The sequence below is a fragment of the Dreissena polymorpha genome, chromosome 4 (genome assembly GCF_020536995.1).
Source record: "Dreissena polymorpha isolate Duluth1 chromosome 4, UMN_Dpol_1.0, whole genome shotgun sequence".
In the NCBI taxonomy this organism is placed as follows: Eukaryota; Metazoa; Mollusca; class Bivalvia; order Myida; family Dreissenidae; genus Dreissena; species Dreissena polymorpha.
Genome location: NC_068358.1, coordinates 34,615,528 through 34,639,501, shown reverse-complemented (window position 1 = coordinate 34,639,501; position 23,974 = coordinate 34,615,528). Strand labels below are relative to the sequence as shown.

General features: G+C 35.6%; 3 protein-coding genes across 8 annotated transcripts in view; 1 reads left to right on the top strand and 2 right to left on the bottom strand.

The window, feature by feature from the left end:
• Window positions 1-908, bottom strand: part of LOC127876269 (delta-like protein 4) — a 41,913-nt gene extending 41,005 nt beyond the window's left edge. For both annotated transcript variants that reach the window (XR_008047759.1, XM_052421362.1), the window contains exon 1: window positions 761-908. Coding sequence is in view for 1 of the 2 variants with exons in the window: in XM_052421362.1 (XP_052277322.1) it covers window positions 761-843 (83 nt within the window). In the remaining variant the exon portion in view is untranslated. The remainder of the gene's footprint in view (window positions 1-760) is intronic.
• Window positions 799-10,621, top strand: LOC127876266 (tRNA (guanine(26)-N(2))-dimethyltransferase-like). Of its 3 annotated transcripts, none has more exons than XM_052421356.1 (7): window positions 799-920; window positions 2,212-2,307; window positions 2,690-2,927; window positions 4,469-5,450; window positions 6,897-6,987; window positions 8,123-8,401; window positions 10,494-10,621. In XM_052421356.1, the coding sequence occupies exons 1-7, from the start codon at window positions 870-872 to the stop codon at window positions 10,557-10,559; spliced, it is 1,803 nt and encodes a 600-aa protein (XP_052277316.1). In that variant the 5' UTR covers window positions 799-869; the 3' UTR covers window positions 10,560-10,621. The 3 variants fall into 3 exon arrangements, with proteins under 3 accessions (XP_052277316.1, XP_052277318.1, XP_052277317.1); XM_052421357.1 differs by having other exon boundaries at window positions 802-961; XM_052421358.1 differs by lacking the exon at window positions 10,494-10,621 and having other exon boundaries at window positions 6,917-6,987; window positions 8,123-8,302.
• A 152-nt stretch (window positions 10,622-10,773) lies between these two features.
• LOC127876265 (IQ domain-containing protein H-like) overlaps window positions 10,774-23,974 on the bottom strand; it is a 59,896-nt gene continuing 46,695 nt past the window's right edge. For all 3 annotated transcript variants that reach the window (XM_052421355.1, XM_052421352.1, XM_052421353.1), the window contains 5 exons: window positions 21,705-21,979; window positions 15,037-15,219; window positions 14,437-14,562; window positions 13,320-13,381; window positions 10,774-12,910 (listed from right to left, as the gene is read on the bottom strand). In XM_052421355.1, coding sequence (XP_052277315.1) covers window positions 12,718-12,910; window positions 13,320-13,381; window positions 14,437-14,562; window positions 15,037-15,219; window positions 21,705-21,979 — 839 coding nt within the window. In that variant the 3' untranslated portion in view covers window positions 10,774-12,717. The remainder of the gene's footprint in view (window positions 12,911-13,319; window positions 13,382-14,436; window positions 14,563-15,036; window positions 15,220-21,704; window positions 21,980-23,974) is intronic.

The following is a 23,974-nucleotide window of genomic DNA, read 5'->3' as shown; positions in this document are numbered from 1 at the left end:
AAAATCCCCGTTTTAACCAAAATCCCCTTTGTCATATTTAATTTAACGAAGTCTATAATTATGTTCAAATCAGGAAATGAAAAGAACACGAATATTTAATGTATTTAAAGGGATCTTTTCACGCTTTGGTAAATTGACAAAATTGAAAAAAGTTGTTTCAGATTCGCAAATTTTCGTTTTAGTTATGATATTTGTGAGGAAACAGTAATACTGAACATTTACCATGGTCTAATATAGCGATTATATGCATCTTTTGACGATTTTAAAACCTAAAAATTATAAAGCGTTGCAACGCGAAACGATTGAATAATTTGGAGAGTTCTGTTTTTGTCGTTAAATTTTGTGAAACTACGAAGATTGCTTATATAAGGTATAAAATACTTCAAGTATATGTACTCGGTGGAATAGCTCAGTAGGCTAAAGCGTTTTTACTTCAGGACTCTGGCAGGACTCCAGGGGTCACTGGTTCGAAACCTAGTCCGGGCAATGTTCTTTTCCTTTTTTTAATTTTGTTCTTGATTTTTTACTGGAGCTTTTACGATCCAATGTTTACATTTATCGATATAAAGCATTTAATGAATAAGTTAAAAAATGCCAAAATCTGTGAAAAGGCCCCTTTAATAGTTTCTAGATAAGCATGTACCCCTTAAAACCATTCCCGCTATTTAGTCATACCCTTAACCGATGAAACTCAGTTTTAAAAATATAAACTTATTTGAATATGAACATTTTATTTTAAATACCAAACACACACAATTACCTGCATTGGAGTCGATCTGCAATAAAGTCTTTCCCAGACTTTCTCTTTCCACTCAAAAGTAATACACACGCCGGTTGCGACATTTTGTAAACAAAGCATTCAGCTGACGATGATCAGTCGCTGGAGTTTGACACAACGTGTTTGTGACGTTTCTTTAAAGGTGTTTGAATTTATTAGGTTTTATCGTTTTCAAATAAAAAGGTATGGAAAGTCTTTCGAAAATAAATGTATTCATATATACAGTTTGAAAAACATTTAAGCACGATAACATAACATTTCATTTTCCAAAATATTTTCCTCGTCAGGAAACGCTTGTAAACAAAGGTTACAAAGCACTATGTAATACATATTGGTATGGTTTTAATTTGGAATTTTCTTAAACATTTTTGGCTGCCAGCGATACATGAAATTTACAATATATATTTACAAAAATGTTCTGATTTTCGCGAAATTCGAAAATTGTACAAAGTGATAATGAAAGGACTGAACTATATGTTATTGGTTATTGCAAATTTTACATTACATGACATTACCTGGCTTGAGCCTTGATCTACCTTCTTTTACCTTGATCATGTTGGTCCTCCTGTGAGCTGGTTTCTTTCTGGTGGCCCAATTTTTATACCTGTACACAATATGTCTCTACTCAATGTTTAATTGTTTATTGACATAGGGTATAAATACTATAATAACATAAGATACACTGATTTCTACTTGTAGTAAAGTTCATGTCCTTTAGTTTAGTCTCCAGCCAGATTTAAACAAATATGTTTGTAATTGTTGAAAAAGTTGTTTGTGTCATTTTAAATGGATTAATTCGATTTATTAATACCATGGCAGTAAATTTAAAATGATTGTCTCATGTCACTCACAAATTTCTTGCTTCTGGTGTATTGCTATGTTAATCCCAAACATACAGTACTGATGACATGGACTTGATTTGCCAAGATGCCTACATCATTTACATGGACATTTTGTTGCTTTTTAACAGCCATTTATCAGACCAAAGGTTATATTGATCTTGATTTATTTGAACATTGGCACAATCAATAATATTATTATGTTTCATGCAAATAATCTACTAGATAACTGCAGTTCAGACTAATGAGTTTCATAAATAAATTAACATTTTATTTGCTTGAATAATTACGGTTTACCGTAACATATTTTCACCCCTACAGAATAAATATTAAGTTTTCAGTTCCGAGGTCTAATGATCTAGATCACTTTGAAGATTTGCACAATCAATCATATTATCATATGACATGCATACAATCTATTGGATAACTGGCATACATGTTGCTCGTTTTATAAGTAAATGAACCTATTATGGCTTCCTAAATGACCTGAGCACATTTCCACCACTACATAATAAAGGTTGTTTTCACTTCTGACAGATTTAGATTCTGGAACTGTTTCTTTGAAGAACCATTATGTACTGACTTCACTTGCAGCACATGAGGCTCAGTAGATGGTCTGGAATTTGCAGACCAAATGTCCTGTTTAATGAGAAGTTGATCATTTCTAGTCTTCACAACATCAGTAAAAGGGTACCATGCTTCATTTTTGATTGAATGTTAAACAGTTTTATGTAATGTGTAAACATGACAATCATTTGATTGAAATTTTCGTATTTTTATAGTAATAATGGTAATTGTATAATTTAAAATATAATATGTCTTTAAGTGAAAAGGAAAACATTGGTTAAATATAAAATGTCTTTAAGTGAAGAGGAAAAAATAAGGAAATGTAACAAATAGTAAAAAGATTATGATACTTTACTACAATTTAAATGATTTAAAACGATAGTATACATGTTGATATGCTTAACAATAAAAAGTAAAATCCTGTTTAGGGTCTTGTGAATTAAAGTTTAGTTAAATACTTATACATCACCAAGTTATATACATTTAGTTTTCTTTTAATTTTCAGTTCATGATGGATAACCCAAATCAAGATGATTCACCACATGCCACAGTACAGGCTACACAATTTCAACAGGTGTCTGAAGGAAAGGCCACAATTGTGCAGCCGGAGTCGGTCTTCTACAACCCTGTGCAACAATTCAACAGGGATATCACTATTGCATTTATATCAGAGTTTGCAAAAGACCACCTGGAGCATGTTAAAGAACAAAGACTGAAGAAAAATGAACTTGATACTGTAACAGGTATGGTGCTGTGTTTTTAGAATTTTAATTATTACCTAGCTAGAATATTCATAATGAACATTCATGAGAGTGTACATTTTTCATCATAATTTGTTCTGTGAGTGTACATTTACCGTAAATCATTCATTTATTAAACACTAAACTAACTCTGATCTGATAATTAGCCCTGATAATTAATTGTCATTTTGATTTTTTTAGCTCTTCTATTCATTGAATAGTTTGAGCTATAAATGTACCACTCACTCTTTTGTTGGCATTTGGGTAATGCACTGGTTAAACATGCTACATAACTATATGAGTCGCGTTCTGAGAAAACTGGACTTAATGCATGTTTGTACATGTAAAGTGTGCGGACCGCACAGGCTAATCAGGGACGACATTTTTTGCTTTTATGACATTTTTGGTTATAATGAAGTCTCTTCTTAGCAAAATTCCAATTAAGGCGGAAAGTGTTGTCTGCACAGGCTAATCTGGGATGACTGAGATGACACTTTGCGCACATGCATTATGCCCAGTTTTCTCAGAACACGACTCATATCACTGTTTCTACTATAGGTATTTAATTGAAACTTAACATGTTTTAGGGTCGTTGTGTGAGGTAACATACCAAGTTGTTTAAATCTAACCTGCAGTTTAGCAGAATTTTTCCCTTTGGTAACTTAGTTAATTCTGTGTCTAGTAATATTGAAATAAAACTTGAAATGTGTGTTCATGGTGTTTATAAACAGGCAATAACCAAGACCGAAAACTTTTACCTGTCATTTACATGTGTTTCCATTCAATATTTTGTTTGGATGGAGGTGTTTTACTTTAATTGTCTGCGTAGGTAGCTTAGATGCTGACCTTGCTTAAAAAGTTAAATAAAGTCAAATAAATTAATTGGTAAAAAGTTGAAAAGCTAGTTGCTTGGCATGTTCATATTTCTTGTTTTAATTTCTTGATTTTTGTGTCAGTTTATATACGTGCATATTGTATTACTACAACAGGTATGGAGCTTCAAATGTGACTTTGTAGACATAAGATGGCTGACAGAAAATATACATTATACTATGAACATGAAAGAATAGTGTAGCACGCTGTTTTGGGACAGCTCTTGTTAAGCAGGCTTATTGCATGTTTTTCCTTGAATGTGATTTCCTACACTTGTGTGTTATTTTTATGCCCCAGAAGGAGGGCATATAGTGATCGGACCGTCCGTCTGTACGTCTGTCTGTTTTTCCGTCACACCTTGCATTTAGGTTTCGCATTTAGGTTTCGAAAAATGCTCATAACTTCTATGTCGCTTCAGATAGCAACTTGATGTTTGGCATGCATGTGTATCTCATGGGGCTGCACATTTTGAGTGATGAAAGGTCAAGGTCATCCTTCAAGGTCAAAGGTCAAATATATGGCTTCAGAGCGGCGCAGAAGGGGGCAGTTTGTTTCTTACAAACACATCTCTTGTTCTTCTAGAAAATTTGTCTGTAAGAATTTTATTAAATGGCAAAATGAACCATGGTATTTTAATAAAGTTTTAATTAGATTATATATTTTGTCATCAGATGATATGGCAGAACTAGTTGTGGGTAAAAGCCACCCCAATGGCTTGCGGATACTGGAGGGACTAGGGGCCTCGGGATTGAGATCTGTCAGGTTTGGACTGGAAATTCCTGGAGTGAAGAAAATTGTGTGCAATGACTTTGACAAACAAGCTGCAGAAGTGATACAGAGAAACATTGATAGAAATAATCTGCAGCACCTTGTGGAAGCAAGTTGTGCTGATGCCTCGATGTTGATGTATCAGAACAAGAGATTTGAGGACAGGTTCGATGTTGTAGACCTAGATCCTTACGGTACTGCTGTGCCTTTTTTCGATGCCGCTGTTCAAGCGGTTCGCGATGGTGGCCTGCTGTGTGTTACGTGCACCGACGCCGCCGTGCTGTGTGGAGCCAATGTGCCAGAGAAATGCTTCACCATGTACGGATCCATGCCAGTCAAGAGCAGGTTCTGTCACGAAATGGCACTGAGAGTAATCTTGAGATGCCTGGAGGCGCACGCCTCTAAGTATTCCAGGTACATCGTACCACTGGCATCCCTTAGCGTAGACTTTTACTTCAGAATATTTGTTAAAGTCTATACTGGCCAGCTGAAAGCCAAATTCTCAGCCGCACATACTGGTATGGTCTACCACTGCCCAGGTTGTGGGTCCTTCATAACACAGCCTCTTAGTGAAGTCTCAGCCACAAAGGGTGACAACTATAGATTCTCAGCAGCGAAAGGACCAAAAGTATCAGAAGTGTGCGTGCACTGTGGATCTCACCATCGCATAGGTGGGCCGATGTATCTGGGACCTCTACATGATCGTGGCTACATGGAGAGGGTGATAGGCCATGTGTTGTCAGAGCCAGGTAAGTTCGGGACGGCTAAGAGGATCGAGGGGATGCTGTCCATGGCAGGGGAGGAGCTTGATACCCCGCTGTACTGGGAGATAGACGGCCTCTACCAGACTGTTCACTGCGAGCCTATGAAACTGGTCACCATCATGTGAGTGTTTGTTGTAGAACTTTGGATGATATGAATAAGTTGTAGTCTTAAATTAATACTTTGAATTTATTTCATAAAAAGCATCAGCTGTCCTGTCACATGTGTAAAGTTCCCTCCCCCCCCCCCCCTCCACAGCACCACCACTATGAGCATTGACATTGTCTATCAGTTTGCAAAATCTTTTTTGAGTAATGGTACAATGTAATACTGGGTGGATCTCGCCAAAATTGTAACAGTTGAAAATCCTTTATTTGTATGTGGTCGTAAGGAAAGGAATTTGGCCTAAAGTGAGTTTATGTAGAAATATGGCCATTTTCAGCTTGGCTGTTTTCGGAGAAAACCTGAGGTATTGTCATAGCCAGCTCGTCGTTTTGTGGGACGTCTGCGTCGTGCTAAAACCTTGACATTTTGCTCTAAAATCAAAGTGCTTCCACCTACAACTTTGAAACTTCATACGTAGATGCACCTTGATGCAAGCCACACCCAATTTTGGGTCACTAGGTCAAAGGTAAAGGTCACTGTGACCTCTAAAAAAAAAAATTCTGACAAGCTTTCATTTATTATGCCCCTCTTCGAAGAAGAGGGGGTATATTGCTTTGCTCATGTCGGTCGGTCGGTCGATCTGTCGGTATGTCGGTCTGTCGGTCCGTCCACCAGGTGGTTGTCAGACGATAACATAAGAACGCTTGGGCCAAGGATCATGAAACTTCATAGGTACATTGATCATGACTCGCAGATGACCCCTATTGATTTTGAGGTCACTAGGTCAAAGGTCAAGGTCACGGTGACCCGAAATAGCAAAATGGTTTTTGAATGATAACTCAAGAACGCATACGCCTAGGATCATGAAACTTCATGGGTAGATTGATCATGACTCGCAGATGACCCCTATTGATTTTGAGTTCACTAGGTCAAAGGTCAAGGTCACGGTGACCCGAAATAGTAAAATGGTTTCCGTATGATAACTCAAGAACGCATACGCCTAGGATCATGAAACTTCATGGGTAGATTGATCATGACTCGCAGATGACCCCTATTGATTTTGAGGTCACTAGGTCAAAGGTCAAGGTCACGGTGACCCGAAATAGTAAAATGATTTTCGGATGATAACTCAAGAACGCTTTTGCCTAGGATCATGACACTTCATAGGTACATTGATCGTGACTCACAGATGACCCCTATTGATTTTCAGGTCACTAGGTCAAAGGTCAAGGTCACAGTGACAAAAAACGTATTCACACAATGGCTGCCACTACAACGGACAGCCATATGGGGGGCATGCATGTTTTACAAACAGCCCTTGTTCAAAACTGCACCCGCAGCCGAGCGTGGCACCAGTTATGCGGTGCTCTTGTTCTGCTTTTCCACTATAAAATATTAAGTCACTGTTTAATACATTACAGGGCCCTGACTACTTCAGTTTGTGTTTGTTTCTATGTTGAGCAGGTCGGCTGTGCTCAATGCAGGTTACCAAGTGTCCTATTCCCATGCCTGCAAAAACTCCCTGAAAACAGATGCACCAAACTCTGTGATTTGGGTATGTTTTCATAACTATGAAAATGTTGTGTCATTCCATGCCTTTTTAAATACTTTATTTTTGTTGGAATTAAAAATGATCCGTGTTTTACACTCGTACATGTTTTTCATGACATACATGTATGCACATAGGTTAAGAATCAGACATTTACACATGTAGTCAATGTATATTGTAATTAAATGTCTTCTAGTAAATCTTACTTGATCTTCAATATATTTATTTTATACAAATACTTTTAGCAAAGTAATATTTATACCCCCACTAAACGAAGTTTAGGGGGGTATATAGGAGTGAGCTTGTCTGTCGGTCGGTCGGTGTGTTGGTCAGTCTGTCTGTCCGTCGGTCCGTCCGTATCCACTCTCTAATTCAAGTAGTTTTGATCCAATCTTCACCAAACTTGGTCAGAAGTTGTATCTACATGATGTCTAGGCCAAGTTCGAACATGGGCCTTGCCGGGTCAAAAACTAGGTCACAGGGTCACCAAGTGCGTTTTAAACATTCAGCATGTTGTCCGCTCTCTAATTCAAGTAGTTTTAATCAGAGCTTCACCAAACTTGGTCAGAAGTTGTATCTAGATGATGCCTAGGCCAAGTTCGAACATGGGTCATGGCATTTAAAAACTAGGTCACGGGGGTCACTAAGTGCGTTTTAAACATTCAGCATACAGTCCGCTCTCTAATTCAAGTTGTTTTCATCCGATCTTCACTAAACTTGGTCAGAAGTTGTATCTAGATGATGTCTAGGTCAAGTTCGAATATGGGTCATGCCGGGGAAAAAACTAGGTCACGGGGTCACTTAGTATGTTTTACACATTCAGCATGGTGTCTGTTCTCTAATTCAAGTTGTTTTCATCCGATCTTCACCACACTTGGTCAGAAGTTGTATCTAGATGATGTGTAGGTCAAGTTCGAACATGGGCCATGCAGGGTCAAAAACCAGGTCACTGGGTCACTTAGTGTGTTTTAAACATTGAGCATGGTGTTTGCTGTTTTTTGTGAAGACAACATGCAAAATATTCTGTGTCAATGCGGCATGTGGGGGTATTCGTCACGACTGTGACAAAGCTCTAGTTTTTTTAACTGTAATGTTAAAATCACTATGCCCACATCATTCCATAATCAAACATTTTTCACAGGACATCATCCGTGCTCACGTCAAAAACAGTGATATCAAGACCAAGAGGAATGTACCAGGCACCCCTGGCTACAAGATCCTAAGTGTGCCCCCATCCCTGGAGGTGAACTTTGACACCCACCCAGACGCTGTACCGAAGTCTTGTGCCCAAAACCTGCTGCGCTTCCAGCCCAACCCCCAGGAGAACTGGGGCCCCAAGCCCCGTGCCAAGCGTCAGGGAGACGACGATGCCATGGTCAACAGACGCTTGCAGAATCAAGGGAAGAAAAAACGAAAATTGGTGAGTATTAACATTAGTAAGGAATTTTTAGTTTGGGCACTCTAATGTCATTATGATAGTTATGGTCCTGAATAGAGGATATAGTAATGGCATTGTCTGTCTGTATGTCCTTCTGTCCGTTTGTCTGTCAGGCTTCTTGTGTGGAGTTTAACTTTGGAAGTACATGTATTAAAGGGATACGAATTAAACTTCATGATAGATTGCTTTAAATGTAAGTTCAGAGTTATTTTTAACCAGGTTTTCCGAAGGAAAAAACTGGTTATTAGATTGGCGAATGCGGGCGAGCTGGCTGGCGGGCGGGCGGAACAAGCTTGTCCGGGCCATAACTATGTCGTTCATTGTCAGATTTTAAAATCATTTGGCACATTTGTTCACCATCATTGGACGGTGTGTCGCGCGAAATAATTACGTCGATATTTCCAAGGTCAAGGTCACACTTTGAGTTCAAAGGTCAAAAATGGCCATAAATGACCTTGTCCTGGCCATAACTATGTCATTCATTGTGAGATTTTAAAATTATTTGGCACATTTGTTCACCATCATGGGACGGTGTGTCGCACGAAAGAATCACGTCAATATCTCCAATGTCAAGGTCGCCACGACTAAAAATAGATTTTTTTTTTAAACAAACTTACAAAGGGGGTTAATTTTGTTTGTTCATTTCAAAAGTTCAGTTTGAGTTTTCTCCCTTTATCAGATTTTTTTTCACAATGAAAACATGGTTTTGTGACAATTTTGTCCCTTGTCTTTGTTTATTTTATTTTCAAAAGAATTATCAAAATGAGTAGAAATTTATTTAACTGGACATCACAAAGACCAAAATAAATGCCGTGTTTAGAGGGAAAGTATCAAAGTGTCAGCTGAGTCTTCTGTAAAGTGGGAAAGTATCAAAGTGTCAGAGCTGTAAAGTTAACAACTGTAACACACTTATAAGTGTGAGTCACTGTCTCTAAAATGTATCCTTAATAAACATAGTTGTTGTTTATAAACAATGCACTATGTCATTATATGATTTTAGTTCACAAGCATGTTGAATAATATGGCATGCATGTGTACTTTTATTGTATTTTACGCATACACATGTGACATAAATATAACACAGGGTAGATTTTTTAATCAATTGCAAACCTTCAGCACATGAGCCTGTCTGGGAAAATTTGGGTTTAGATGTTATTTTAAACAAACAATTCCATAAAAGCGTGAAGTTAACAGGCTAATCAGGGACAATAATTTATGCACCGGGGACAATAATTTATGCACATGCTCATATCTTTGATAGCTGTGTCATTTCTTCAAAAAAAAAGCTCCATTATTAAAAAACTTGCATATTTTTAAAGGTGAAATCCAATGGACATTATCTACCAGAAAATTACTTCTAATAATGCAGATCTTTTTGTACTGTTGTGATTGAAAATGTGTTTTAAACAGCAGAGCTTTATTCTTTATGCTAGCGTCTAACCATTGTAAATCAAGTCATTAATAACAATATTATGTCGAACCCACATTACCGATATATGTTATCAAAGACTCTCGTTTATTAATTTAATGACAATTCAATCTGCAATACACTATTGACATAATGATGATGGTATGTAAAGGAAAGACTAGAACTTTTATGGGGGGTGGGTTGAAATTATATTGCAAATAAGCAATTATGATATAAAAATAAGCTCTCTGTAATGCAAGGGCATTCTGGAATTGGGGTAATTTTTGCGTTATAGATGTTTAGTAAAATGAAACAGGACCATAACATCAGATATGTTGTTTTTTTTAAAGCATGCACTTCAATCTTTTGATTGAAATATATAAATACCTGTTTTGTTGGATCATTTATTTAATTGTTCTGTTATAAAGATTTAATTGATTTTGTTTTGTTTCAATATATGTTTTAAGCATTTTTATTTTACATGGTCCATGCAAAATTTTAGTGTAGGGCCTACTGAAGTTATTGTTATAACAGCCCAAATAACAGATTTACAAATTTAAAAAAATGTAGCAATTTTTTCTTCTCTTTTACAATATAGTGTTGTATTATATAAATAATGAACAGTGAATAATCACTGTATCTAGTTTGTTCACTTGTTCTTTGCAGACTGACGGTAACGAAGACTCGTCTAACAATAAGGACTGTAACAATGATGGCAGCAAAATTGAGTAGCTGGATATGTTTTGTTCTATAATCTTTGGCGTAAGAAATGAATAAATATCAAAGTTCCAGAACAGTGAAGATTGTTTCGTTTATTTGACAATGCAACATACTTTTGTACACAGTTTCCCCTTGGTTTGTCCGAAGCAAATCTTTCACTACATGAGGAAACCAATTAACATATAAACTTCAAGAGAAGCTTGTTCTTTCCCTAACAACAAGGCACTTAGATTTTTTATTCCTTTATTATGTGTACAGATTACGCATTTATATTTCATAGTAAAGTGTTTATTCAAAATGCACATCATGGCTATACTAGGTTGGCATGACATATGTTCATTATTATGCAACGAATGCCTTGCACAATTGTATACATGTATAAAATACAATATGCAGTGAGATAAAACTTATAAAATGCTCATGAATACCCAGCCTTTATAGACAGACAGACAGACAGTTTATTTCAATCCAATAAGGCATTTAAGCCCACGAGGACATATATACAATACAAGTGTTGACGAACAGTGTAGACTAGAATACAAAATTTTAACAAAAGTTGTAGTTGTATGTTTCCAACATTTGGAGAAGATCGCTTTGAAAACAATATTTCAAAAAGCATACATGCAAGATAATTCTGGAACGTTTTCTAAGCATTTAACCAATCTATTTTAAGATATAATACAATATGTTTTTATCTTAGAGGTTTCTTCAATCCGATTACTGGATGATATTCTAATAACAATGTAGAAACATAGAAATTGGCTTTTAAAATGTAGCATACATTTATCCTAATTTGTTTCGTACAGATTAGCCATCAATACATAATGAGCGATGAAAAGTTTATATTTTATGCATAAATTATTAAAACTTATAACAAGATTAAGAAACATAATTAGATAAACACAAATAAGGTTATATAGGTTATCACAGTTCTATATCAGATCACAGCAACTCTTTGCCTGGGCAAAGTGTCAGCATTTTAATTGTGGTAATTTTTAATAGCTATGAATTTCTTATTAGTAACCATAAATAACAATTATTTAATATATACATTATACAGTAATATATATGCCAACAATAAACTCTAAGAAAATCAAAATATTGGAGAATTTATTAACTGAAAAATAATAAATAAGCACAATTTACAAATATGCTGCAGTAAAAATTTTCCCATTTCTTAAGCATAAACTTAAATCAAAAAGTAAACACTTTGAAAAAAATAGAGCATAGAGTATTTTCTTTATGTATTATGATGTAAATAAAAATATATCCTAACCAATATTTGGGTAGAGTTTATTACAAAAACATTCAGGATCATAATATTCATCCTTATTTTACAAGCACATTTAATCAAATCACATGTTATACCTGTTATACATGTTATTGAGGTTTTTTCTCTGCTATATTAAAAATTACTTGCAAAAAGGCTTGCCCAAATTACATAAGACCCCAATGGCAAATCTGACATAACTGTTCATTGAACAGCTCACCAAAAATACAATCACACCATGTATTAAAACATTTATCAAACGAGACTAATGCCAAGCAATATATGTCCCCTACCAGCTCCACCATTGTCCGATTTTTTTAATTATATGTTGCCATAGCAACCAGAATTTTTGACATAGGAACAAAATGAAATGACATGCGTAGTGTCCATATTGCCATCTATCCATGTTTCAAGATTCATGAAAAAAATTTTTAAGAACTTTTAACGTGATCGCAGGATCCAGAAAAGTATGACAGGCTCACGGACTGACAGACTGACAGACACACAGAGCGCAAACCATATGTCCCCTCCGGTGAAACCGGTAGGGAAAAAAAGCAATTTAGAATAATATACTACTAATACAACAGCAGAAATATCCTGCCTACACAAGAATCATAAACCGCTAAAATAATACTGCATACAGCAATGGACATTCAATAATGTCATCAAAATAACCAAGTAACAATAATCATTACCTAAACATAATTGTTTACATTATCAGATATTTTGTACAAAACAATAACAAATGATAATATTTATACATATACACATTTTTTCTTCATTGTTTGAATAGTTAAATTTTCAACATAAAATGCAATTTACATAACAATTAAGTTAACCAACAAACGGATGTCAAGTAAACATCCCAATATTTCAACCCTGCCCCTAACAGGAAGTGAGTCACTGGGGGTCAGATGAGGGTTCTTCCTCGTCGGCGTTCTGTATGGTCGTACCCAGAATGCCCTCTATGTCAGTTATTGCACGTTGAAAGTTTGTATCGCCTTGCATATTCGGGGCCGAGATTTCTTGGTGAATCACAGACAGATTCCTGGCAAAACTGGCAAGAGCACCTTGTAGCGTCTCCCCTATAGTTCTACAATAAACACAAGTGAAAATTGTTAGAATCAAGTGCGGCAAAGTTAGTTTATTGTGTCTTTGAAGGATGTTTCTATCTCGAATGTATATGCTTGTATAGGTTTTTGGAAGTGAAAGTAAGAGCAGTATGACAAAGCATGCACACACGCTTTGTTGCAAATATATGTATACAAAGTTAAAAACACTGCTTTTATTGATGATTTTTCATACAGTGAAAACATTATCATGTAAAATCACGTATTTTTTATAAAAGTTCAAAACAGTATTCTTGTTCAGAAATATATTCATTTATCAGCCGATTATATCTTATTTTACACACATGTAGTGTGCATATGAATCTGTATACAGATTACAGTGAAGTAGTGACATCATGGTTAAGTATATAACTCTGTGTGTAAATTACTTACAGCATTCCAAGCTTTTCTCTGTTAAAGCTGTCAATGAGTGTAAATACAGTCCCTTGTTTCTCCTACAAATAAGAAAAAAAAACGCAGCATTACATAACCAGTTATAATTTGCAGTTTACAATCATTACACATTTAAGTAAGCCAGAAGTGTGTGGTAGTCAATTAACCAATTTAACTGAGAAGAAAATAAGATATCACCTTGTCTGACAAGTGAATGAGCATAATAACTTTATGTATGATAGCTGTGGAGTAATAGTTAATATGGTGACTAGTCAATTTTTACTCATGTACCCATTCTTGCCATATCAGATAAATCTGTTAAGGAATTATTTGTTACAGAACTTGTTTTCAATCTGAATAGTGCATTCACTGCACATGTGCAAAGTAGGTATAGTTGAATCCCTTCTAAACAGGACACATAGGTCCATTAACAACTTCCTGTAAAGACGGGATTGGGGTTCAGATAGTAAGGAGCAGATTAATATACAGACGGTTAACTAGATAGTCTGTTGTGGAAAGCAGCCAATTTCAAAATATTAAGGAGTTTATTAATGACTATCAATAATTCAATTGTGGTACACAACAATAAACCTTGTTATTTTTTCTGTTAATACAAACAAAGATTATCATTGGGAAAAACTGATTGCCTCTTTGCTGATCATATGAATTAATTGTTTCTTTAAAATGATTAGGGGTTTTTACAACCTGTTTAGTTTTTCAGCAACTTGTTAAATGCACGTGTCCTTAATCCGAGATTCGGAAGTTAAACACTGATGTGCAAGAACCAAAGTCTTGACCGGTCCAATCCTAATCCAAGATATGGCTGCTACTAGGAATTGAGGGAATCCTAGTTTTGAGATTTTTTAAGTTTGTTAATATAGGGAAAAAAACATGACTGGATAAATTGTCTGATTTACAGAGCATTCCTGTTTAGAGGGTTTCCACTGTATTATGTTGTACATTTTTTTTTTAATTCATTGCAATTGATCTCAAACATGAGGGCTCTAAATTGGTCAATCTTGAACCTTCATCCAAAGATTACCTATTTGTTGCAATAAACCTGATTCATTTTAGAAATAAAGTAAAACAAAAAAATACATAAAAACATCTCCACTACCTTGATGTCATATCCAATGCCATGAGCTCGACACATCTGGAAAAACACGCTGTAGTGAACTACTGAGAGGTTTGTGTGCAGAAGACGTGTACTCATGACTGCAAACCGGTTTGTATTGGGTGGTTGCTGAAATTGAAAAAAACAGGTAATAGCTGTTGATGAGGATCAAAAGGAAAATGCTGCTGTTGATGATTATAAAGGAAGATGCTGATGATGATTATGAAGATCAAAATTAAGTTGCTACCGGTCGGGTTGATGACCCTGATATTGAAAATGTGGCATCTGCTTCTAAGATCAATGATAACCAAATGGAAAACATCTACCTTCCTTACTATGAAATACTGTTTTAAAGAATGTATATTTTAATAAAATGTTTCTTCATGATGATTATTTTGAAGGTTTGTTGTTTACAAAGGGAAATAAATTGTGTAAATCTAGATGGCTACCCTACCCAATAAAAGTAAACATTTGAAATGTATCAAGCATAAAACCTGAACAGGCTGCGAGTAACTTGCAGGCTGTTCTGGTTTTATGCTGGTTGCATATAGCTATTTTCATTTAGCCTCTGAGCGGGAAACTTGCCACAGTACGGACACCCACCTCCTCATCTTGTCCATGCAGCCTTCTCCTGCGTTTTTTGGCCTCCTGTCTCGGTGGCGGCACATCAAACACATGGGTCTTGGTGTTGAGTGTGCCGTTACTGACAAAGGACATCAGTTGGAACATGGCCAGGCTGTCGCTGTACTGCAGGCTGATGTCCAGGGCCCAGAACTTCTGCTCCATCTGTGTTCATGTACAGATGATATAAGGTTTGTTGGTGTCCATAGTGAAATTAAGAGAGTAATAAATAATAAATTTGCATTGATTGGTTTTGGGTAGGTTATTGATTACAATTCACATATGATAAGAGTAAATATTATTTTTATCATGAAATCGATAAGAGAACTAAATAGTTTTATCATGAATAGTGAAATGGAGCAAAAACATTTTTTAATTTTCATGCATGAATATAAAAACAAAATCTACCTTAAACATCATGTACCTACTGCGTGCATTTCCACAGATTGTTACATTCAAGAAAGGTTTAACTGAGGACTATTGTACGAATATTAAAAATGGCAAAACATTGACACTATTAGTTTTACATAATTTATATTTATATAAAAAATGCACCTGAAAGCATACAATAAAATATAAAAGCGCATCTTAAGTAATTTTAAGACCCATGATTTATGAGTATGTAATCACAAATCATTGTAATGAGGACATTACTAAGCAGCTTTGTACTAATTTTGACTTCCTGGTACGTTTCTCACTCTGATATTTATAATATTAAGTTTTATGGTTAAAAAAGTTAAACATTATAAAACATTTATATTGATGTCATTGATACATGCATGTAAAATGATATAATTGACATACCGTTATTACTCTTAAGTTTTTAGAATCTTTTTTCGTGTCTTAAAATTTAGATACAAAAAATATTTTCAATAAGAGTGCCAAACTGTCACAAGGCCCGTTTAAAGGTTTTGGACAACTTGATAACTTTACCATTTGAGTGGCAAAATGATATATTTTTGAAAATTAAGCAACACATATTTTACCATTTGGGCGGCAAAACAAGTGTAGCATATCACAACTAATGGACAAGGGTAAAAGACACAATTGTGATTGTTTTAAATGCACTCAGTGACCTTGTGACCTATTTTTTGACCCGGCATTATCCATCTTTGAACTTGACCTACATATCATCTAGACACAACTTCTGACCAATTTGGTGTTCAAGATCAGATGTAAACTACAATGTACTTCAGTTTGAGAGCGGACACCATGCTAAATGCTTAAAATGCACTAAGTGACCTCGTGACCTAGTTTTTGACCCGGCATGACCCATATTTTAACTTGTCCTACATATCATCTATACACAACTTATGACCAAATTTGGTGAAGATCGGATGAAAACTACTTCAATTAGAGAGCGGAAACTATGCTAAATGCTTGAAATGCCCTAAGTGACCTCGTGACCTAGTTTTTGACCCGGCATGATCCATATTGAACTTGACCTAGATATCATTTAGACACAACTTCTGACCAAATTTGGTGAAGATCAGATGAAAACTACTTCAATTAGAGAGTGGACACCATGCTAAATCATTGAAATGCACTAAGTGACCCTGTGACCTAGTTTTTGACCCGGCATGGCCCATTTTCGAACTTGACCTAGATATTGTCTAGATACAACTTCTGACCAAGTTTGGTGAAGATTGGATTAAGACTATTTGAATTAGAGAGCAGGCACAGCTAGGGACGCCGCCGCCTGCACGCCGCGGCCAAGGGTGATCTTATAATATGTCCTGTTTTAAAAACGAGTGTATAAAAATACAGGTGTCGAAAATTTAGAGACAAACTAAAAAGATTGCATTGCCAATCGCATGCAAGTTTGCAATATATAAAACGTCCATTGTATTAAGGACTTATATAGCATGTTCTTGTTAAATACCAAGCTGTTTAGTATTATTTACTTGCCTTATAATATAATTTACTTATACATATATTTGTACTTCATTAAAAATAATGTATCATGCTCTTTTGTATAGAAAGTTAAGCCAATGCTCTATTTGACCACAGAAAACTCTAATATGAACCTGTAATTAATGCACTTACAAAAAAATCTGCAAAAATTTTAATTCTTTCTTTGTTCATCAGTTGTTCACCTTCAATTGTTTGTATAGTTATAGGGTGCATTATGTTCTGAAGTGTTGATTATTTGTCAAAGTTATCTCTCATAACCATTTTTTATTACCCATATACAGGGTTATTTACCCAATTTTGCAATTCATATGTGTTCCATAATCTAATTAATAGTTGAAGGGACATCAATGTATTATACTTAACTATTATCCGTAAGAGTTGTCTTTATATATGAATATGCTATACAGTTTGTTGAACACTTGTAGCTTGGACATTACTGAATAAACATGTAGCCACATACGCCTTGAGTTGTATTAACTACACCGGCTAGACTACAACATGGTGTCAGAAGTTAAAAAACTTCAGACACAACAAATAAAAATTTTGATTTAAATACAATCATTTATTTCCAGGATTTTATTAATTTGTGCTTATTGTGACTTCTGCTCATTTTAAAAAGATTTACAATGTAGACAGCCCCTCCAGTCCCATATTAGGTTTAGACACATACATGTGTATGAATCTAATCAAATTTGTGTCAGAAATTGAACCAAAACATTTTTACACAGAGGACACAGTTGTATCTAAATACTCTGATGTATTTACTGGTCTAGGAACTCTTCCAGGGGAATCTGACATTTGCATAAAACCCAATGCTGTTCCAGTTATTCGCCCACCTAGACGTGTTCCTGTAGCAATCAAAGACAGACTCAAAAAAGAGTTAAGGATGGTGTTATAACCAAAAGTTACTGAACCGTCTGAATGGGTCAACAGTATGGTCACTGTTGAAAAGCCCAGTGGTTCTTTGCAGATGTATATTGACCCGAAAGACCTCAATGACCCTATTATGAGACCGCACTATCCATCAAGATCAATTGACGACACTTTGCCTGACCTGACTGGCGCTAAAGTGTTTTCAAAATTTGATGCACATACAGGCTACTGGTCTGTCAAATTGAACAAAAAGTTATCTTTCTTGACAGTGTTCAATACTCCATTTGGGAGATATAGGTAACTGAGACTACCATATGGGATAAACTGCCCACAGGACATTTTTGTTAGGAAAATGGACGAACGTCTTGAAGGTCTACAGTGCATCAAGGTCGTTGTAGATGATATTGTTTGTTTTTGACGTAACAGACTAGAACATGACAAGAAAAGGACAGGTGTAGACAGATTGGTCTAAAGCTCTATGCCGACAAAACTGAAGTTGGACAGACAGAAATTCCATTCTTTGGTCATGTACTGACAGAAAATGGACTGAAAATTGATCCTTCAAAAGTAAGGGCAATTCAGGAAATGCCATCTCCAGTCAAAGTCTGAACTTGAGACAATACTTGGAATGGTAAACTATTTGCAAAGATTTGCACCAAATCTTGCTGAAATGACTAGTCCACTGCAACAATTTCTGAAAAAGGAAAGTATTTTCCGGTGGGACCCGGAGCATGAAACTGCCTCAAACAATATAAAAGGGGTTATCACTCAAAAACCAGGACAAATACTCTCGTATTTTGATCCAAAAGTTGATGTTGTTTGCAAGTTGATGCATCACAAAATGGACTTGGTTGCATTTTACTTCAAAACGACAAAGCAGCTGTTTGCTTTGCCTCAAAAGCATTGACGTAGACAGAACAACACTTTGCGCAAATCACAAAAGAGCTCTATGCTGTATTATTTGGCATGACAAAGTTTCATCAAATGACATACGGACGACACATAGTAGTCCAAAGTGACCATAAACCACTTGTAAGCGTAACACGGAAAAGTTTGCTAGCAGCTTCGCCAAGATTGCAAAAAATGCTATTAAGATAGACCAAATATGACTATGATATAGTGCATATACTAGTACCTGGAAAACAGATTCCAGTGGCAGACATGCTAAGTCGCAATGTTTTGCTGGACAAACAGACTGACGTTTGTCAAGACAAGGACTCATATGTACATATGATTATGAAAAATATTGCAATGAGTGATCACTTCTGACACCATGTTGTAGTCTAGCCGGTGTAGTTAATACAACTCAAGGCGTATGTGGCTACATGTTTATTCAGTAATGTCCAAGCTACAAGTGTTCAGCAAACTGTATAGCATATTCATATATAAAGACAACTCTTATGGATAATAGTTAAGTATAGTTAAGTATAATACTTAATATAATAATAATAATGTCCCTTTAACTATTAATTAGATTAAGAGTAATAAATTATTAACGAAAACCTGTATTTCCGAAAATGAAGTGTCTGAAAACTTAAGAGTAATTATGGTATATACATTTATAACTTTATCACACAGCTATCATATCTATCAGACTGGTATTTATTACAGCTATTACCAAAACAGGTGGTAAGATTTGAATAAATCTCCAAAGTATGGCCTGAATAAAATCTGAAGCTGATTTATTTACATTTAACTTGGCATTTCAAGTTCAATGTTAGAAAATTATGAAAACATTTTTATTTCTTTACCAAACAAGTTGTTAAACAAGCAAATTCGTTGAATTGATATCCCCCACCCAGAGCTCCAGATAAGGGTCGTATTTTCGTAATTACGAATTATTTTCAAGTCCGTTACGTATTTATTTTAAAATCTGGTCTTACCATTAAGAATTACAAAATCAAGTTACGAATATTATTTTTACATCGGTTCGTATCGATTTTTATTGAGTTCTTTTCGCGTATTAAAGATCTTTGCGGTGCTTATATAGAATGGTTATCGGGTTTGTTTAACAAAGCGCATTTTTTCCAATAAAAGCGGCGTATACAGTCTATTTGTCAAAAACAATGGCGGTGTCCAGAGAGCGTCCTAAAAAACTGCAAAGCGTCCAAAATCACGCTTTTAACATATTGTACGCAAAGTGAGCCGAAGTTAAAATAAATGTTTAGAAAGACATTATAGAAAAGATCGTATACGATGTTGTATGTTCAGTTGCCGACACAGTCGGAAAAGCTAAACAAAAAAGCGACACGACGGGTCCAAACTTAAACACACAAACACATTGAACGAGTGGAAGGGACAAGTCCCGTGGCTAATCGTTGAAAAGATTGAAGGGGAGGACCCGTTTTAATTGTGAAATATGTAAAAATTCATCTAAGGCATGCAATCTAAGCACAGTTTGGGCATATGAAGGTATTTCAAAAATAAAATTGTATAATACTGAAAAGACACTGTTGAACTCGTATAAATAAAGTTGCTAGTATGTTTTTTTATATTTTGTTTGCATGAAAATAACCATTATTATTTATTTTTAGGTCATTTAGAAAAAATAAGAATTATTTTCCAAAACTTAGTAGTAACGTTAAGAATAAAATTTCAGAGTTCAGAATTTTTTTGGAAAATCTAGGGCCGTATCCACAAAGATCCTGAGGGAGATTTTTGCCTAAGTTTAAATATTTTCCCCTTAATTTTCGCTATTTTCCCTTAATTTTTAAGATATTCCTCAAGTATTATCCACAAAACAAAATGCCCTTATGTTTTGCCTTAAGTCGGCATTTTCGCCTTAACTTTCAAGGAACCTCCGGAGGACCCTTAAATATTAAGGAAAAAACTAACGTAGCGTCCATTTTAACGCGGAATCCTGTTTTCAAGGAGAGAAGTTAGAAAATCATCACAATCGGTGGGTGTATCTTATTTCTTTTGATAAATTTATCGATAGTGCAGTTGATTTAAATAGTAATTGTTTCTACCCGTTTATATTTGTTAGCGAGACAGGAAGTTGCAATGTTTACTTCCGTATGTAAAAAAATAAGGAATTGATCGAGGAAGTTTTCGCACGTTGGTTTCAAGCTGTTATTTTGTTATACAAATGTAAACACTGATTTAAAAGCAGTTGATGTGAAGTGTTTTTGTGTTTATGAAAGAATCATACTTGTTTGTTTGAGTCAGTAACGAGGAAAATCCGGAAATGTTGAATTGGGTTTACGGTCATTTCGTAGCATAGCCGTTTCGTACTCGTAGCTACGCATTTTCAGTTATTTCGTAATCATTAATCGATCATTTTGTAACCAAATCGGTTATTTTTGTAACCAGTAATTAAAACTGATTGTGTTTTCTATTATCAATTCAATTGCCAGGTAGTAATTTAAGAATTTCACAAATCCTTATCTGGAGCTCTGCCACCAATATGATTCTGGACACAAAAGTGTTTGTTTTGACACTAAAAAAGCATTTTTTAAAGATACAAAGGGCCATAACTCCGTTATTAACAGATGGTGTACAATGCCATTTGGCTCGCATCATCCTTTTATCTATACTCATACCAAGTTTTAATGAAATCTGCCAAAGCACTTCCAAGATATGGCTCCGGACACAAAAGTGCCGGACGGATGGACGAAAAGAGGGACGGATGGAAGGACGGACGGACGGACAACGCCAAAACAATATCCCTACGCCTATGGCGGGGGATAACAACAGACTTATTACTTGTAAATGGTAAATGCTATAATGACAATGTGTTAAATAAAATAAGTTAATTTTTCATTAAAAAATAACCCTTCCCCTCACCTGAAAATGACCCCTAAGCTTGACAAAAATTCCTGCGTAACAATTTGAATGTTTCAATAAAAAAAGGCCACACTTACTGTCTTGGGGTTAATGAAGGTGACAAAATCAATTGCAAAGTAGCCCATTATCCCTCTTGACTTGCAAGCGTCTGCGATGTGCAAACATGCGTTGTTGAGCAGATCTGGCTCAACAGAAGCTTGCGGCACAGAGACTCCCCAGCAAGAGAACGGTGTGTCTGCATGGATCTGGTCTCCGCAGCTCACCATGCTGGTCGCACCATTCGGCTCTATCAACATGTCCACTGTAAGCGTTGTGATGCTGTCCGAGGGTGGACATGCTTCTATTATTCCACCTGGGGACAGAAATGTGATTATTATGAGCCTAGTTTCGGGAAAACTGCGCCTTATGCAAATATTGCCAAAATCAGCCAGTGCAGTCTTCACAGGCTAATCAGGGATGACATTTTCCCTTTTAATGGATGTTTTTTTTACGTATCTTCTTTATGAAAATCCAGTCTAGGCAGAAAGTGTTGCCCTGGTTTCCCAGTACCGGACTTTTTTTTCATATTTGTATTTTTTTTCTATTTGTAAATTGGTATAAAGATGGATTGATAAAGAGCTCTCAATCATAAATCTGACACTACCGAACACATTACCATAAATAACATTATTGATTTGCTCCTATATTCATTCTTTGTTTTGACAAAATTATAAATACTTTTTTTGGAATACTGGGATTTTCATATTTGTAAATCCCTTGCTTTATAAGACACCAATATTAACCTGTTACTTTATACTGATTGTTGTATTGTGTCCTTTTGCCCATACTTGATTTTGTTTGTACTTTTGTTTCTGAAGATGAATGACAAAGTAAAACAGTACTTCTTCAGTGTACAAACAGATTTATTTATTATTGGAATATGGGTTCTTATGAGTTGTGTTCTGTGAAAAGGGGGTTTAATGCATGTGCGTAAAGTGTCATCCCAGGAAGACACTTTCAGCTTTTATGATATATTCTGTTTAAAGAAAGTCTCTTCTTATTAAAAAAATCCAGTGCAGGCGGAAAGTTTCGTCCCTGATTAGCTTGTGCAGACTGAACAGGCTTATCTGAGACGACACTTTACGCACATGCATTAAACCCCCTTTCCACAGAACACGACTCTAATGAATGGGTGTAAAGTGTCTGCACAGTCTTATTAAGGGTGACACTTTACGACTAAACTAGATTTTCCACAAACAGATACTGTGAAACCATTATTATTCGTCAGACATTAATTTTCGTCGTTTTCGTCCTTCGACAGATGGATGAATTCAAGATCCTAACGAACAATCATGTCCCATATTTGAAACAAATAAGACTGAATTACCGTAGACATGAGGCATTTAAATCCAGCGTAATCCACGCATATACACAGGGCTCGAAATTAACACTCGCACACTCGCAAAACGCGAGAAAAAAAGATTGCAAGGTAAATTATAAGCCACTAGTATTTTTTGCAAGTAAAGAAATAGTGAAAAAGAAACGAGTTATATTGCATAATGCGTTCGACGGCGTGAACGCTAAACCGTAGGTCAATTTTGTGAACGTCCGAATACCCATATGCGGAAGCGCGCACCTTGTTTGTAGACTGGTACACTTATAGTACAGATACCCGGATGGTATTGATACAAAGAACATGAAACAGTCGACTATTCACACTCAAGTTAAATCCGGTTTTGACACAAAGGGGTGTACATTATACAGTGTACTGACAACTGACATTTCCTGTAAAACGCGAATGCAATAAGGCTGTATCGAATGCGTCGACTTCGTTTAGGTATAATCGTGTTGATAAGCGCTAATTGTTAACAACTTTATTACCCATTGTGTGTATTGTGTTTTTCAGGGGTGTTGCAGATTATACAGCCAACACGCGACGAATCCGGATTAAAGACAATACTATTAAATGCAATTAAAATATGACGATGTGTGATCAACACCTGACTGAAATATATTCTACACTTTTATTACAAATTAATATAGAACATATTGATTTGTGTTTGGTTGTCCATGATTGTAATGGAAAAAGACTAATTGGCAAGTGGCTTCGTTGTTTAAAACACTCGTTAACGGTTATTCAGTCCCACTTATCCGCTAATCATAACAAAGAACGTGTCAATGACATAAAATAATAAGGAACAGTTACTATCACCTGAAATAACAGACTTGTTAATTGGCATATGCCAAACAAGGCAAGTGACTACCAAGTGTCACCCCTCTTTCCCCAGCACGAGTTTTTCGCAACCGCGTATTACATGTATTACAAACATTACAAACAAATCGGACGCTTTTTTTCAAAACCAGAAAT

What these genes read in the sequence shown, in the direction of transcription:
- LOC127876266 (XM_052421356.1), top strand. Translation starts at nt 870, where the DNA reads ATGATCAGTCGCTGGAGTTTGACACAACGTGTTTGTGACGTTTCTTTA. An exon ending in CACCAAACTCTGTGATTTGG is followed by an intron (nt 6,988 to 8,122) that starts GTATGTTTTCAT and finishes CATTTTTCACAG; the next exon opens with GACATCATCCGTGCTCACGT. An exon ending in GGAAGAAAAAACGAAAATTG is followed by an intron (nt 8,402 to 10,493) that starts GTGAGTATTAAC and finishes TGTTCTTTGCAG; the next exon opens with ACTGACGGTAACGAAGACTC.